Below are 14720 nucleotides of genomic sequence, written 5' to 3'. Positions count from 1 at the left end.
TAGTGTTGAAAGGTATCAGGCCTGTGAGCAGGGTTCAGTGTTCCTTCCCTTCCCCTTTAGTGTATGACTTCCTACATCTGGGGAAGATTCCCCCCAAAGATCAGTTCCAAGGTTCGCTTCTTGGATGAGTGAGGGAAATAAGGCTCTAGACTTTCCTATTAATCTCCGTTCCTGCACCCAGATCTGGCCCTGGGCACTGAGGGCTTGGGGGAGGCTGGGCAGACACAGCGTTTTTGGTCTTTCCTCGTGGCCTCCTGAAACTCTGCATTTCTAATGTGCTCCCCCAGGTAATGCTGACGGTGATACTGGTCCACGGACCATATTTTAGTAGACAAATGGGTGTAACTACATGAAACCAGAATCCACTTCACTTCTCACACAGTATTGAGCACAATCTAATGATAATGATGATGATGAAAATAAAAATATTAATAAAGGTGGCTATTATCCATTTATTGAATGTTTATCATATGTCAGGTACTCTCTTTAGTGCTTTACCTATATTTTTGCATTTGGTCCTCACAATAACCCTGACAGGCAGACATTAGCATTACTTTACAAATGAGGGAACTGAGTTTCAGAGAAGTCAAATGACGCAGCTAAGGTCATAAGGCCAGCAAAAGGCAAAGAGTAAGGAATCAACTCAAATACATCTGATTCTATTCATCTCTAAAAGATCTGAGAAAAAAATTAAAATAAATAAACACATCAGACTCTAAGCTCCGGGTGGCCAGGCTCCGCTCTCTCAGCCCAGAGCTGCCTGCCATATCAATCTTCAGATATGTACCCGCTTTGTGATAAGGAAGAAAATGATGGCAAAAAATAAAAAGCTGTCTCTCCTATTTTTCAAAAATTTGTCTCAGCTCTTCCTTCAGGACACTACAGGAAAAGGTTAAGAAATGGCTAAGAAAATAAATTTTAGTCTTGTTTCTTTTTTTTTTTTTTTTTTTGAGATGGAGTCTTGCTCTGTAGCCCAGGCTGGAGTGCAGTGGCACAATCTTGGCTCACTGCAACCTCTGCCTCCTGGGTTCAGGCAATTCTCCTGCCTCAGCCTCCCGAGTAGCTGGGACTACAGGTGCCCGCCACCACGCTGGGCTAATTTTTGTATTTTAAGTAGAGATGGGGGTTTCACTATGTTGGCCAGGCTGGTCTTGAACTCCTGACCTCAGGTGATCCACTCGCCTTGGCCTCCCAAAGTGTTGGGATTACAGGCATGAGCCACTGTGCCCAGTTAGTCTTGTTTCTCCTTGTCAGAAGAGGCATATATTACTCATGGAATAAAGAAATATATAAAATAAGTGTCTATGTATATATATACATATATATGTATGTATACACAAGCACACATATTTATACATATTTCCACACTTAGAACACTTCTCCAATATACACTGCCTTTAAATAAAACACGTAACAACTCTTCCTATCTGCCCACATAAAAAAAACTAAATGCTCAAAAGAAAACAAAACAAACCTCCCATAAACAGTAGTAGGAATCTCTGGTTTACTGCCCCTCTCAAGAATCATACCTAGGATGTTCTTGGAAGAATACTTCCACCCCATGCTCACACTCAGCTATGTAGTTTGTGTAGGCTTGGTCTCAATACCATTTCCAGGTTGGGGGCCTGATTCCCCTATGAGTGGTTTAGGGGTGACTGGGAATGCTGTGACACAGGTTCTGTCTACTGCTAGACAAGAAACCAGCAGCACAACCATCTTGGGTCCACGCAGGGATCAAGTATAACAGGTGAATCTAATAGGGAGGAAGGCAAGGTGGCAAATGGCAAGAGGGAAACTTGATGCTGTCTCAGCCTGGGTGAAAGCTGGTATGAAAATCTGTCCTTGGACTATAAGGCAGTTAATTCTCTCCTTTAACTTATTTCAACTCAAATTTTTTGCTTCTGACAAGAGAAACCATTATCTATTATGTCAACACAGACCAAATAACTGGCAGTAATATACACCTTAATCAATTTTAAAAAGCTCACTGAACTCAATTTTACATGAGTAATTTTTCAAAAAGCATATTAAATGATTTAGACTACATTTCTCTTTCTGAATGCATTTTTTGTATAAAATACAATCACCATAACTTTATACAAATACTCAAACAGTAAAAATCATAAGAAAAAATAAAAAGATCAATAAAAACAGAACTGAAAACAAGAAAGAGACCCAATAATAAACAAAAATGTGGTATCTGAATCAATTCAGTGGAGAATGAGAATTATTCAACAAATGAAGCTGAAACATCTATCTGCAAAAACAGTAACATGAGGTTCTACCCCAAAAGGTATTCTAACTGTAAAGTCTAATGTTAAAAAAAGAAAGGGAGAGGAGAGGAGAGAGAAAGAAAACCATAAAAGAACAAGAGGGAAATACAGAGAAATATTTATGTGATCCCAATGTAAGGAAAGGACTTCCTAAGCAAAATACCAAAGACAGAAAAGATTGACTGACAGATGTTGAAAGAATTGCCTTCATAAAAATTAAGAAAATTCATACCTCAAAAAAGGTCATCAACAAAATTAAAAGCTAATGGTAAAGTGAGAAATGTATTTCCAATATACATGAGAGACTATGAGATACTTGGGAAATGTATTTCCAATATACATGAGAGATTATGAGTTACTATTTCTAATATATGCAGAACCCATATGAATCTATTAGAAAAAGATAAATATATATATTTTTAAAAGAAAAAATATATATACACACAAATCTGATAGGCAAAAATGGATTGCTTATACCACAGAACTTCTGGGAAAAAAGCTGATTAATAAAAGGGATCCTTGCATAAAATCATAAAAGAAGCTATGTGTATGTAAGTATATGGAAGAAATACAATATACACATAAAACCCTAACTTATGATGCGACAGAGATTTAAATGTCATTATGACAAATGCCCCAAATTTACATAAAACCTCAAAAATTAATGGAATCCAAGTTACTAGTAGGTAGTCAATAATTCTTCTAATAATAGATGCCCTCTTTACTCATTGTTTGCTAAGATTTGGATTGAGCAGTATGGCAGGATTGACATGAAAATTAATGATTTTATCTATACCTTGATTAACATTTCATAATTTTATGAGTTCAGCTCTGAACAGAAGTAGGGATGATTTTCCACTATGGGAATCAAATTTAAATGGCAACAGTAAAACCAAACAAAATGGAACAATTTCTCTTTGTTTCTGGCTGATTCAATAGTCATTTGTCAAATTATTTATTTTAAAAATATTATCTAAAGATATGCAGTATTTCTGCAATGATCTGATACTCAGTACAAAGCATCCATTTTAAAAGAACCTGACCCTCTTTGCTTAGTCCCAAGTATGCTTTACATATTAACTGCGTAAGGTCCATCTGTAACAAAGTCATTCACATACATCTGGGTGTGCTAGATTCTAAATTTTTTAAAATCTATGTTTAGAAAGATTATCTACTATAAATAAACATGCAAACACAAACACATAAAGAAAACTTTAGAACACAGAATCTAGTTAGGTACTAAAGTAAAAAGTAAATTTTATGTTAACTTTATACAGTTTACTCAAAAGAAAAATTTGAGTCTGATTTTTATTTGTCCCACTGCTGTTTCCAGTTCAAATAGTATTTCTCTAAAGCTAATGACATCTTAGCAATATGATACCCTTCCCGAGAACAATGGATCAAAACATGAGGACCATCCTTGGAAAATTGTCATGACCAGTCTTCATACTGTTTTTCTTAAAGGTTCACCTCCAAGCCAAACTAATACTCCTCTGAGAGTAAAGCCAAATCACAATTTATGATTGTATATATTATGTGCTCTCCTTGGCCATGCCAGCTTTTTATAACTAACATAAGAAGTGCAATTTCCACGAGGGAAGAAAAAAACCTAAGAGAATGTAATATACACAATAATAAATGGATTCGTATTTTTTTTTCAAATAGGCTGAATTTCTTTCCCAAAATAATGAGACAGTAATATATTCATATATGGTTTAGCAAAGTGCCTCAGTGCCTCATTTGCTATCCACAAGGCAGATGCAGAAAAGTCTTGCATCTTGCTTTGCAGGGATTAGTGAAAAGGTATGCAACACAACTAATACTCTCACCAAACTGAGTACACTGGACCACTTGGCAAAATATATTTCTGAATTCTACCCTATTTAAATGAAAAAAAAAAAAAAAAAAAAAAAAAGGCAGGAGAGTTCAAATAAATAAATAAACTAGAACTAGGTTCATAACTATTTATGTGCAAAGGTACTACTAACCTAGTTAGAGGTGCTACTAACCTAGTTAAAGGTACTTCTAACCTAGTTAGAACTAGGTTCATAACTATTTAAGTGCAAAGGTACTACTTATATCCTACATATATCGAGTCAGATTTCCTAGAACAAAGACTTTCACCAGCCTAATAAAGATAACATTTTGTCTCATGATGAGATTAGTCAAGGACCACATTGTTATTCAGTGATCAAAGTATAATTCAATAAAGTATTTTTTAAAAGAAAGAAAAAGACAATCCATGAGATGGGAGAAAATATTTGCAAATTATATACCTGATAAGGATCTCATATTCAGCATACATAAAGAACTCCAAAAACTCACCAATAAGAAGGCAATTTTAAAATGGGCAAAAGATTTGAGTAGATATTTCTCAAAAGAAAATACACAAATGGCTAAGCACATGAAAAAAATCTCAGTACCATTAGTCATTAGGGTAATGCAAATCAAAACCCCAATAAGATACTACTTCACACACCCAATAAGATATTTATTATTTTTTTAAACATGAAAAATAACAAGTGTTGGTGACAATGTGGAGCAATAAGAACCTTTATAGATTACTAGTGAGGCTGTACAATGATGGAACTGCTTGGGAAAACATTTGGCAGCTCCTCAAAAAGTTAAATACAAAGTTACCACAGGACCCAGCAATTCCACTCCTAGGTAGTTACCCAAGCAAGATAAATATACACACCCACACAAAAACCTGTTCACAAATCTTCACAGCAGCAGTATTCATAATAGCCAAAATATGAACACAACCCCAATGTCCATCAACTGATGAAAGGAAAAATAAAATACGGTATAGTCATACAATAAAATATTATTTGGCAATAAAAAGGAAAGAAATGCTACAACATGGATTAACCTTGAAAACATTATGCTAAGTGTAAGAGGGTGGTCACAAAAGACCACATAACAGATGATTCCATGTATATGAAACATATAGAACAGGAAAATCCATAGACAGAAGGCAGATTAGTGGTTGCCAGGAACTAGGAGGGAAAAAGTGACTGTTAATGGGTATGGGATTTCTTTTTGGGGTGATGAAAATATTTTGAAATTAGATAATAGTGATAGTTGTACTACTCTATGAATATACCAAAACCCATTGAATTGTACACTTTATTGTTTTGTATTTTGTAGTAGAGACGGGGTTTCACCGTGTTATCCAGGATGGTCTCGATCTCCTGATCTCATGATCCGCCCGCCTTGGCCTCCCAAAGTGCTGGGATTACAGGCGTGAGCGCCCGGCCAAATTGTACACTTTAAAAGAGTGAATTTTATGATATGTGAACGGTATCTCAGTAAAACTATTATTTAAAAAAAGAGAAAAGTGAATAAACTGAAAAGCATAATCTTCAATTAGGATATAAATATTTTCAGTGAATATCTTCTTAATAACACCATGACTATATCTTCAAAAAAATCATAAATGAAAGGTCTTATTTGGGAATCTTAAAGTTGATACTAAAATTGGAAAAAAAAAAGTTTGTAAAGCAACTTAATCCAAGGAAGTTTCAGGATGAAGGCACAGGTGCCTCAGGCTTCTAGGAAGCTTTTCCCAAAATACACAACATTTCTGAGAAGGGCTGAAATATACTAAAACATGCCACACATTTCTGCACGTTTGTTCATCCTTGTCCATGTTTCTATTCTAGCCTACTAGAATTGAGTCATGAAGCCAAAAGCATGAGATCCAACCCCTTTATATACTAATGGCCCAGATTAAATAAATATTGAATGTCAGAATTAAAGAACATTAGAATGTTAGAATTACAGGTGCAGGGGCCTCGTACAATTATTTCATTCTCCTCTCAATCCATTCCAGTTAGGCTCACAGATTCCAGAAATGCAAGTTTCCATATTCTTTTAAATTTTAAGAGAAAAGATCAAATACCTCTTTTAGAAATGCCTATTGCTTTTTAAAAAACTTATTAACTACCACACCAACTAAAACGAATAGCAATGTCAAGTTGGCTCAGTCAAATAAATAATAGGAAAAGCATTAGGTCTATTGTCATGATATGCCTTACCCAACTTATTTTGGCTTCAAACAGCAACTAAACACCTTGCTACTGATAGAGAAGCGTATTTCTAAAACTTTCAAAAATAACTTTACTATATAAAAATTCAACTGACAGGTATCAACCTTAAATCTAACGCTGCAATATCAACAGAACAATCTTACAGCTGTCCTCTCAGCCCAAAGGTACGTCAACTAGATATGGCCTTAATTCTTATTAATTTCCTTTACAGTATCACCTGGATATAACAAAGTCATTGTTTCTATCTTTCTATGACTAACAAAGGACTGAATTCTAGCAAACTGAGTGAATGGTTTTAGAAGTGCTGACGGCGCAGAATTCTGGCGTGCGTGGATGAGGGACTCGCTGTCGCCTCATGTGCCATACCTGGTATGCACTGTGCTGTGGCCTCAGTGGTTATGGCTGGAGCGACTGGGGGCTGCTGCTGACTGGAACTCACTTCTGGCTCTGTGTTAACTGAGGGAGAAAGGGCTACCTCACAGGAGGAGACCTGGCTGGGCAGATGGGACAGGAACTCTTCAGAGGCAACTTGCTCATCCTGTCCAGGCAGCTGCAGGGCAGACAAGGGGATACTGATCTGTTTGTTAGGATGGGATGTGCTCACAGGCATTTGCATGGCCACCTGTTGGTTGGTGCCATGTGTACCAGGGGGTCCTCTGTTTGGTGAAGCCAGAGATACCCTAGCAGTCTTCTGGACAATTGGTCTGGAGATCACAGAGGGGGATGCAGACATACCGTGTGGGTCTAGCTCCGTGCTGATGGCAGATGTGACATGGGGAATCAGTTTAGCAGACCCTACACAGGAGGGACCAGCGTGAGTCTGAGGCTTGGGTTTTGCCATCTGTGTCAAGGACAGAGCTGGTCCATCTACTCCTCCTGTCAGTTCTGCATTTGCCACAATGTAATAATCTTCGGGGATTTCTTGTTTGATTTTCTTGATGATGACATCATTGCTGCATTCGTCAACCATCTGCGCCTGGGAGCTTGAATGGAGGGAAGATGGGACTACCCCAGGTCTTTTGCGAGCAATGCTTTGAGGCCTTTGAGTTTGGGGTTCAAAGTCACTATCCTCATCTGTAACAGAAGACTCACAAACCATGTCAAACAGGGTGTTCTCATCTTCATATTCTTCAACAGTTTCATCCAGTTCAGAGGGCTCACTACAATAGGAGAAGTCACAAGAGTCTCTGGTCCGGTTACAGTCTAGCTTTGCTTTCACTGGTCTTCCAGGGTACCTTTCAACAGGGCTAGTCTGTGTCTCAGAGGGCACCCCGATTATACTGGGACTATCAGAGTTAAAACTTCTGTTATCCTGGAAACAGACCCTCTCTTGGGACCCAGCTCTGCAAGTAGCTGTTAGTGGCCAGTGATAAGCATGACCAGCACTACAGCCCCACATTGCTGTCAGGTTCCCATGGGAACCTTCAGAAAGCAAGTGTTTCAGGTTTGGAATGAGGCTGCAAATAGTCCCATGGCTGTGGGCCCAGCTGACCAATTTGGACAGATTCTCAGATGAGGTATGAAGACAATCCTCCATGTTACAGGATCAGCAGCGTCACTCCTAAAGGGAAATAATCAAAAGAAGAAGCCATTATTACCCAAGATAATCCTATAGCTCAATTACTTCAGTTTGTTCCAAATATGATCATTTGGCATAAAAAAGAAATACACTTCAAAACTGAATCTAGTTAAGGTCGCTGTAGATGAGCAGGGACTGGAAGAGAATATCAAGAAAAGTAAAAACAGCTGATGACTTATGGTGTGGGACTTGGAGAAAAATTTTGTTAGTTTTCTTTATTGTTACAATAATTCCTGCCTAAGGGGGGAAAAAAGGAGAGAAAGAAAAAGAGAAACAAGCAATAAAGAGATGAGCTTTTCCATGGTACATTTTACTTCCAAAGTCACCGACAGAGAGGTTCGGATGGTCCCTCGATAATAAAATTATGTCTATTACTTGCATTAACCAAGAGGATGCAGCTCCAATGACACCCTTTGTCATCAGAAACTTCACTACTAGAGGCAGAGCCAACAAAGGAGGTTTAGATCCATCTTAGGACGGAGGTCAGAGAAAGCAAGCCAGTCCTCTACTGGGCACCAGAAGACAACGCAACTGGGAGTCCAAGGAGAGGATGAGGGGCTCGATTTGAGAAGTGGGAAAGAAAAGCAGAGAAGGGAGAACGGACTGGGAGGAGACCTGCTGGAGGGGAAGGCTGTAGGCCAAAGAAGCAAGGATGGGGAAGCGGGAGGCCCTGCTCTAACCACTCTTAGGCCCAGGCTTCCTGTCTCCTGGCTGTCTGCAATTCCTGAAATATTGCCTTTCATCCCACCATTAGTGGTTACAAAGTACGTCTGGTGTTTTCTACCATCTGAGGGTCTCGTAAAGCCAAGCATAACCAACTACCAAATAGAAGCAAATCATTCCTTATTAGGCAGGAGACAAAAAGAAGCCCTTGTCAGGAGTCCCTGAAGAGTGAGGACAACATGATGGGTAGGAAAGTGAAAGGGGACATGTGGAGTCTGCAAGGGGCTGGAAAGGTTAGTAAGGCTCAGCCAAGAGGGGGGTCCTGGGAACACTGGGCAGGGAGGCACAGGAATCTTTGTGTGTGATTTTGTCGGCCCTGGCCATCTGCAGCTGTGGGTGACAAGAGGTGCCTCGCTGGTGCTCTGCACTCAGGCATCATGGTCTAACCACAATGTCAGGTGGTTACACCAAAGTGGACAGACACCTGAGCCATTCCCTGCCCTGACTCCATGGCACCCTGTCAGGGAGATTAGGTAAGTTCAAATCCTTTAACACACTATTAAGGTCTCTGCTGATGTGGCCACAGCCACCTCTCCTCTCAAGCCTCATTTCTTACAACCATGGCCTCTTCCCATACTTCTTGTGGTCCCCTCTTCTCTAAACCCCCTACTGGTGAGAAACTCATTCTTTCGCTTGATATGCTGCCCTTCTCTTTCCTCACCTGGCCAGCCCCTTCAAAACTGAACCTGGGGCTACCTCCTATTGGCATCTTTCCAGACCCCCTTTCTGCTCAGATTTATTTAGCTTCCCTTCACCCATGCCTGTATCATCTCAAGGGATTTGCCTTTGCTGTACTATTATCATTGATTTGCTTGTCTGTCTCTCAGACCTAAGAATTTCCTGAAGGCAGAAACTATGACTTAATTATTCACTCCTCAGCGAGGACCTACTTGGGGATATGGAAATTCAAAAGGCATGGTCCTGTTCTTGGGACATTATAACCTATTGTGTAGTATGCAGTCGTTGTAGAATAAATGAATGAAGAATGAATGAATGTTTACATACTGCCAGCACCATCAACACTTACAAAGTGAACATATAAGACTCTCTCAAGTAAGACACATAAATTTTCCTCAGATCACTTTTATTGTAATCATTCAAGGGATTAGACAGTTTTCTCCCAGATAATGTAACCCAAACCCAGCCACCCTGTATATGCAGAAGAGTGACAGATGAGCTCCCAGAGTTCATGAAGCAGCCAAGAAAACGGAAAGAACAGTGACTGGCGTGGGAGTCAGGAAGGTGAAATCCCAAGCCTGGAACTGCTCCCTGTGGTCGCAGACAAGGCACTAATTATCTCTAAGCCTAAAATGCCAGGACTACATGATCTTACATTTCCTTCATACTCTAGAAATTCAGACTTATTTATGTTCCTTTCATATAACTTTGGTTAAAATAGAAATGTTGGGAAAAAAAGACATAGATTGGTTTGTGTGTTTGTTCTGAACTTCTTTTTTTTTTTTTTCTAATTTTTATTTTTTGTAGGGACAGGGATATCCCTAGGTTGCCCAAGCTGGTCTAGAACTGGGCTCAAGCAATTCTCCTGTCTCAGCCTCCCAAAGCTCAGGGATTACAGGCATGAGCTACTACTGCACCCCAGTCTGTTTTGAACTTAACATAGCTATTAATATTTAATTGGTGTGGCAGAGATTGCTATTTTGCCTACCCAGTGTCCATTCTCTCTTAGTCCTCACAGAGAGTCCAAATTTGTTGAGGTAGCAATGTGTTCACTAAAATATTTTTCCCAGCTTCCCCTGGAGCAAGGGTGGCCCTATGACACAGTCATGGCCAAGGACACGTAAATGGAAGGGGTTTGGATCATAATCCTGAAAGACAAAATTCTGAACGCCATAGTTCCAAATGTTGAAATCCTGAAAGATCAAAATCCCTAAGGTCTAACATCCCCAAAATCACAATCATAGGATAGCTACATCATGTTAGGTGGAACTATTACCTTGTTATTATCTTTATTTGGAAATTAAGTATGGTTTAAGGAAATGCATATGAGCGATAAACTGACATGGGGTGAACTTGTGGACTTAAATTCAGGTGTCAATTTGACTGGATTAAGGAAGACTTAGAAACCTAATAAAGCATTATTTGGGGGTGTGTCTGTAAGGGTGTTTCCAGGAGAGATTAGTGTGTGAGTCTGAGTGGATTATGTGAAGATCTCACCTGAATGTTGGCGGGCACCATCTAATCAGCTGGGGCCCCAGAGAGAACAAATACAGAAGGTGAATTGTTCTCTCTTTGAGAGCTAGCACAGGCTTCTCTTTCGCTGCCTTGGACATCAGAACCGGAGGCCTCCAGCCTTTGGACTCTGGGACTTACGCCAGCAGTTCCCAGGTCCTGGCCTTTCAGCCTCAGGCTGAGAGTCACATCATCAGCTTCCCTGGTTCTGAGGCCTTTGGATTTGGACTGAACCACTATATCAGCATCCCAGGGTCTCCAGCTAGCAGACAGCCTGTTGTAAGACTTCTCAGCCACAGGCCGGGCGCGGTGGCTCACGCTTGTAATCCCAGCACTTTGGGAGGCCGAGGCGGGCGGATCACGAGGTCAGGAGATCGAGACCACAGTGAAACCCCGTCTCTACTAAAAAAAAAAAAAAAATACAAAAAAATTAGCCGGGCGTGGTGGCGGGCGCCTGTAGTCCCAGCTACTGGGAGAGGCTGAGGCAGGAGAATGGCGTGAACCCGGGAGGCGGAGCTTGCAGTGAGCCGAGATTGCACCACTGCACTCCAGCCTGGGTGACAGAGCGAGACTCCGTCCCAAAAAAAGAAAAAAAAAAAAGACTTCTCAGCCACATAATCTCACAAGCCAATTCCCCCAATAAATCCCCTCTCATGTACATATGCATATTCTATTAGTTCTCTCTGGAGAGGCTTGACTAATACAGATTTGGTACTGGCAAAGCCAAGTATCATTCCTTCTTACTGTATTCCTTACAACACAACAAAAGAGACTACAAAATGTTCCCTTGCAAAACGGCTGTGATAAGTTAAATATACAAGGTTACTAAATGGTGAAAGATAAAAGTTTAAAAGCTAATTATTATTGGTGCTGCACAAGCAGAAAATTGCTTAACTGCAGCAGCCAAGCAATAAGCAGACTTTCAGATGGATAGCATATACTTACAAAATCTGTAGACCACAATCACCCTCCAGATACAAGTGCAGCGTTTCAAAGATCACAGAAGTGAAAACACAGGCCAAAAGTGCAAGAAATCTCCCCAGCCAAATTATTCAATTGTGTAAGACTTTTGCCCCTTCACGTATGGCACCATGCTTCCATTCAAAAAACGCCCTTCAGCAGAAAATAAAAAGAATTCAACAAGCTCAGTGACCTTCTGAACCAAAGATACTTGTTGATATTGAGGCTCCTCAGTGTTAAAAAACAAACAAACGAAAAACATTAAATGGTGAACTATTCTTGATTAGTGATTTCAATGTCAAAGAAGACAGATTTCTTATATTTACCACTAAATCTAACACAGAAGAACTAGCACATGCTTCACGTTAGCTAATAAATTGCACTTTCAAAATCATTCCCACTGTTTATCAACTATATACAATTCATGTCCCTGTTAGATCTGAAAATTCTGGAACTTATCCACTCAATTATGTATTAATGACAAGAAAAAGTAAAGCACTTAATAAATGCTTATTTGGGCCAGGTGCAGTGGCTCACACCTGTAATCCCAGCACTTTGAGGGGCCGAAGTGGGCAGATCACTTGAGGTCAGGAATTTGAGACCAGCCTGGCCAATGTGGTGAAACCCCGTCTCTACTTAAAATACAAAAAAAATTAGTCAGGTACGGAGGCACACACCTGTGATCCCAGCTACTCGGGAGGCTGAGGTGGTTGAACCCGGGAGGCAGAGGTTGCAGTGAGTCAAGATCATGCCATTGCCCACCAGCCTGGGCGACAAGAGCGAAACTCATCTCAAAAAAAAAAAAAAGAATTCTAAAAGTGAATTTCAAACTGTTACCAATAAAGTTTGTGTTTCCCATTCAGCCTAATGCATTTGGCAGGAAATTCAGGTGAGCAGATTGGCTACAATGATATGGCAATGATACAAACTTCAGTTAAATGCGTCATTTGCCTGCACTGGCATTCCTTTCAGCAGATGACATTCCAGAAGCTTTTAATGAATTAAAGCCATACTGCCTGAAGAAGCCAGCAAAGTACTGACTAGTTCAAAAATAATTATGTGCACAATAGGATAAGAAGACACTTAATGCAATGGTGTTGCTGTTTCATCACCAGTATTGCTTCTGCCAAATTTGTGGTCTGTGTATGAGTACACGTAGAATGGATTTCTACCTACTCACAACACAGAAGCATGGCATGGAAAACGGGGAAATTTAATAGGCAATGCTCATGTTGTTGCATATGGAATCATACAAGAATTTCAAAAAGAACAGTACCACATATAGAAGGAACGTGAACATTTTCTCCAACGAGAGCCATGTCTGAAAAGAAAAAAAGCAGCTATTCATCAAGATGCAAGACTTCAAAATACAGTTAATGATCATGAAAGTCAGCCAGTTCTTACAGACTACCTCCATGCAACTGCCATAATACATCCCTGTAACACACATTGTCATATGTCAATTTTTTTTTTTTAGTTTTCCTACTCTTAAATTGGCAGCCCTATTTTTTTTTTTTTTTTGAGACAGGGTCTTGCTCTGTTGCCCAGGCTGGAGTGCAGTGGTGAGATCACAGCTCACTGTAACCTCTGCCCGCCGGGCTCCAGTAACCCTCCTACCTCAGCCTCCCTAGTAGCTGGGACCACAGGTGCACACCACCACACCTGGCTAATTTTTGTATTAAAGTTTTTGTTTGTAGAGATGGGGTTTTGCCATGTTGTCCAGGCTGGTCTGGAACTCCTGAGCTCAAGCAATCTACCTCAGCCTCCCAAAGTGCTGGGATTTCAGGCTTGAGCCACCATGCTAGGCCAAGCACTATTTATCTTACAATGTGCTGTGCTATGTATTTCATCTTATCATTTCCAAAACTGGAGGTATAAACATTGGGAAGACTTACAGAGTTCTAATTTATTTTATGTACTTTCTGCAAATTTGACTCCAAAAAGGTACATTACCACAATGCTGACTTTGTATGTAAGCACCGTGCGTGTACATAAAAGCACTGAAATGTCCTTAATAAATGAAGAGATGTCCTTTTCATACATCTGCATTTGTGAAAAATAAAATTTCTCAAGACCTTAGCTCTTTGGGTAACTGCATATGCAGTGGTGACCCGTCACGGTTTTGATGGATCTCATCAAAAGACTTAGGCTGTCTGTCACAATATTTCAGATGACCTCAGTTGTAAAAGCTATTTCTCTATATGGTTCATCTGCTCATAACTGTTATACCCATGAAACTGTCATTAGTATACCTGAGTGTTTCTGTTTGCAAAAATTTGTATGCTAATATTGCCTATTTTATGTTATAAAGTGACCTATGAAGTGTTCTGCTGTGTTTTTATGTTTCTCAAATAAAAATAAAAATTTTAAAAATGTAAAATAAGTATCTTTTAAATGTTTTCCAGAATTGTATTTTCGGGATTTTTTTTTTTTTTTTTTTTTTTGAGACAGATTCTCGCTCTGTCACCCAGGCTGGAGTGCAGTGGCACAATCTCGGCTCACTGCAACCTCCGCCTCACGGATTCACGCCATTCTCCTGCTTCAGCCTCCCAAGTAGCTGGGACTACAGGCGCCCGCGATCACGCCCGGCTAATTTTTTGTATTTTCAGTAAAGACGGGGTTTCACCGTGTTAGCCAGGACGGTCTCCATCTCCTGACCTCGTGATCCGCCCGCTTCAGCCTCCCAAAGAGCTGGGATTACAGGTGTGAGCCACTGCACCCGGCCTGTATTTTCGGGATTTTGATCTTTCAGGATTGATTTTCAGGATTTTAGACTTTAGGGATTTTTATTCGGGATTATGGTGCTCGTGGTTGTTTCTTTCCGGATTATGATCAGCTCCCAAATGGAAGTTACTGGGTGGGGTTTTGGAAAAGCCCTTGAAACACAGATTTGTCTGGTTTTTACCTTTTCCCCTTAGTTCTTTCCCTTTCTTTCCAAGTGGA

At 40.1% G+C, this 14720-nt stretch overlaps 1 protein-coding gene across 3 annotated transcripts in view; it reads right to left on the bottom strand.

Annotated features, from left to right (window-relative positions):
• The window catches only part of KIAA1958 (KIAA1958 ortholog), a 178069-nt gene that overhangs the window by 85509 nt on the left and 77840 nt on the right, over positions 1 to 14720 (bottom strand). For all 3 annotated transcript variants that reach the window (XM_030817627.1, XM_030817628.1, XM_030817630.1), the window contains exon 2: positions 6692 to 7886. In XM_030817627.1, coding sequence (XP_030673487.1) covers positions 6692 to 7862 — 1171 coding nt within the window. In that variant the 5' untranslated portion in view covers positions 7863 to 7886. The remainder of the gene's footprint in view (positions 1 to 6691; positions 7887 to 14720) is intronic.

This window comes from Nomascus leucogenys, chromosome 8 (assembly GCF_006542625.1).
Source record: "Nomascus leucogenys isolate Asia chromosome 8, Asia_NLE_v1, whole genome shotgun sequence".
In the NCBI taxonomy this organism is placed as follows: Eukaryota; Metazoa; Chordata; class Mammalia; order Primates; family Hylobatidae; genus Nomascus; species Nomascus leucogenys.
This window is presented reverse-complemented; position numbering and strand designations above follow the sequence as displayed.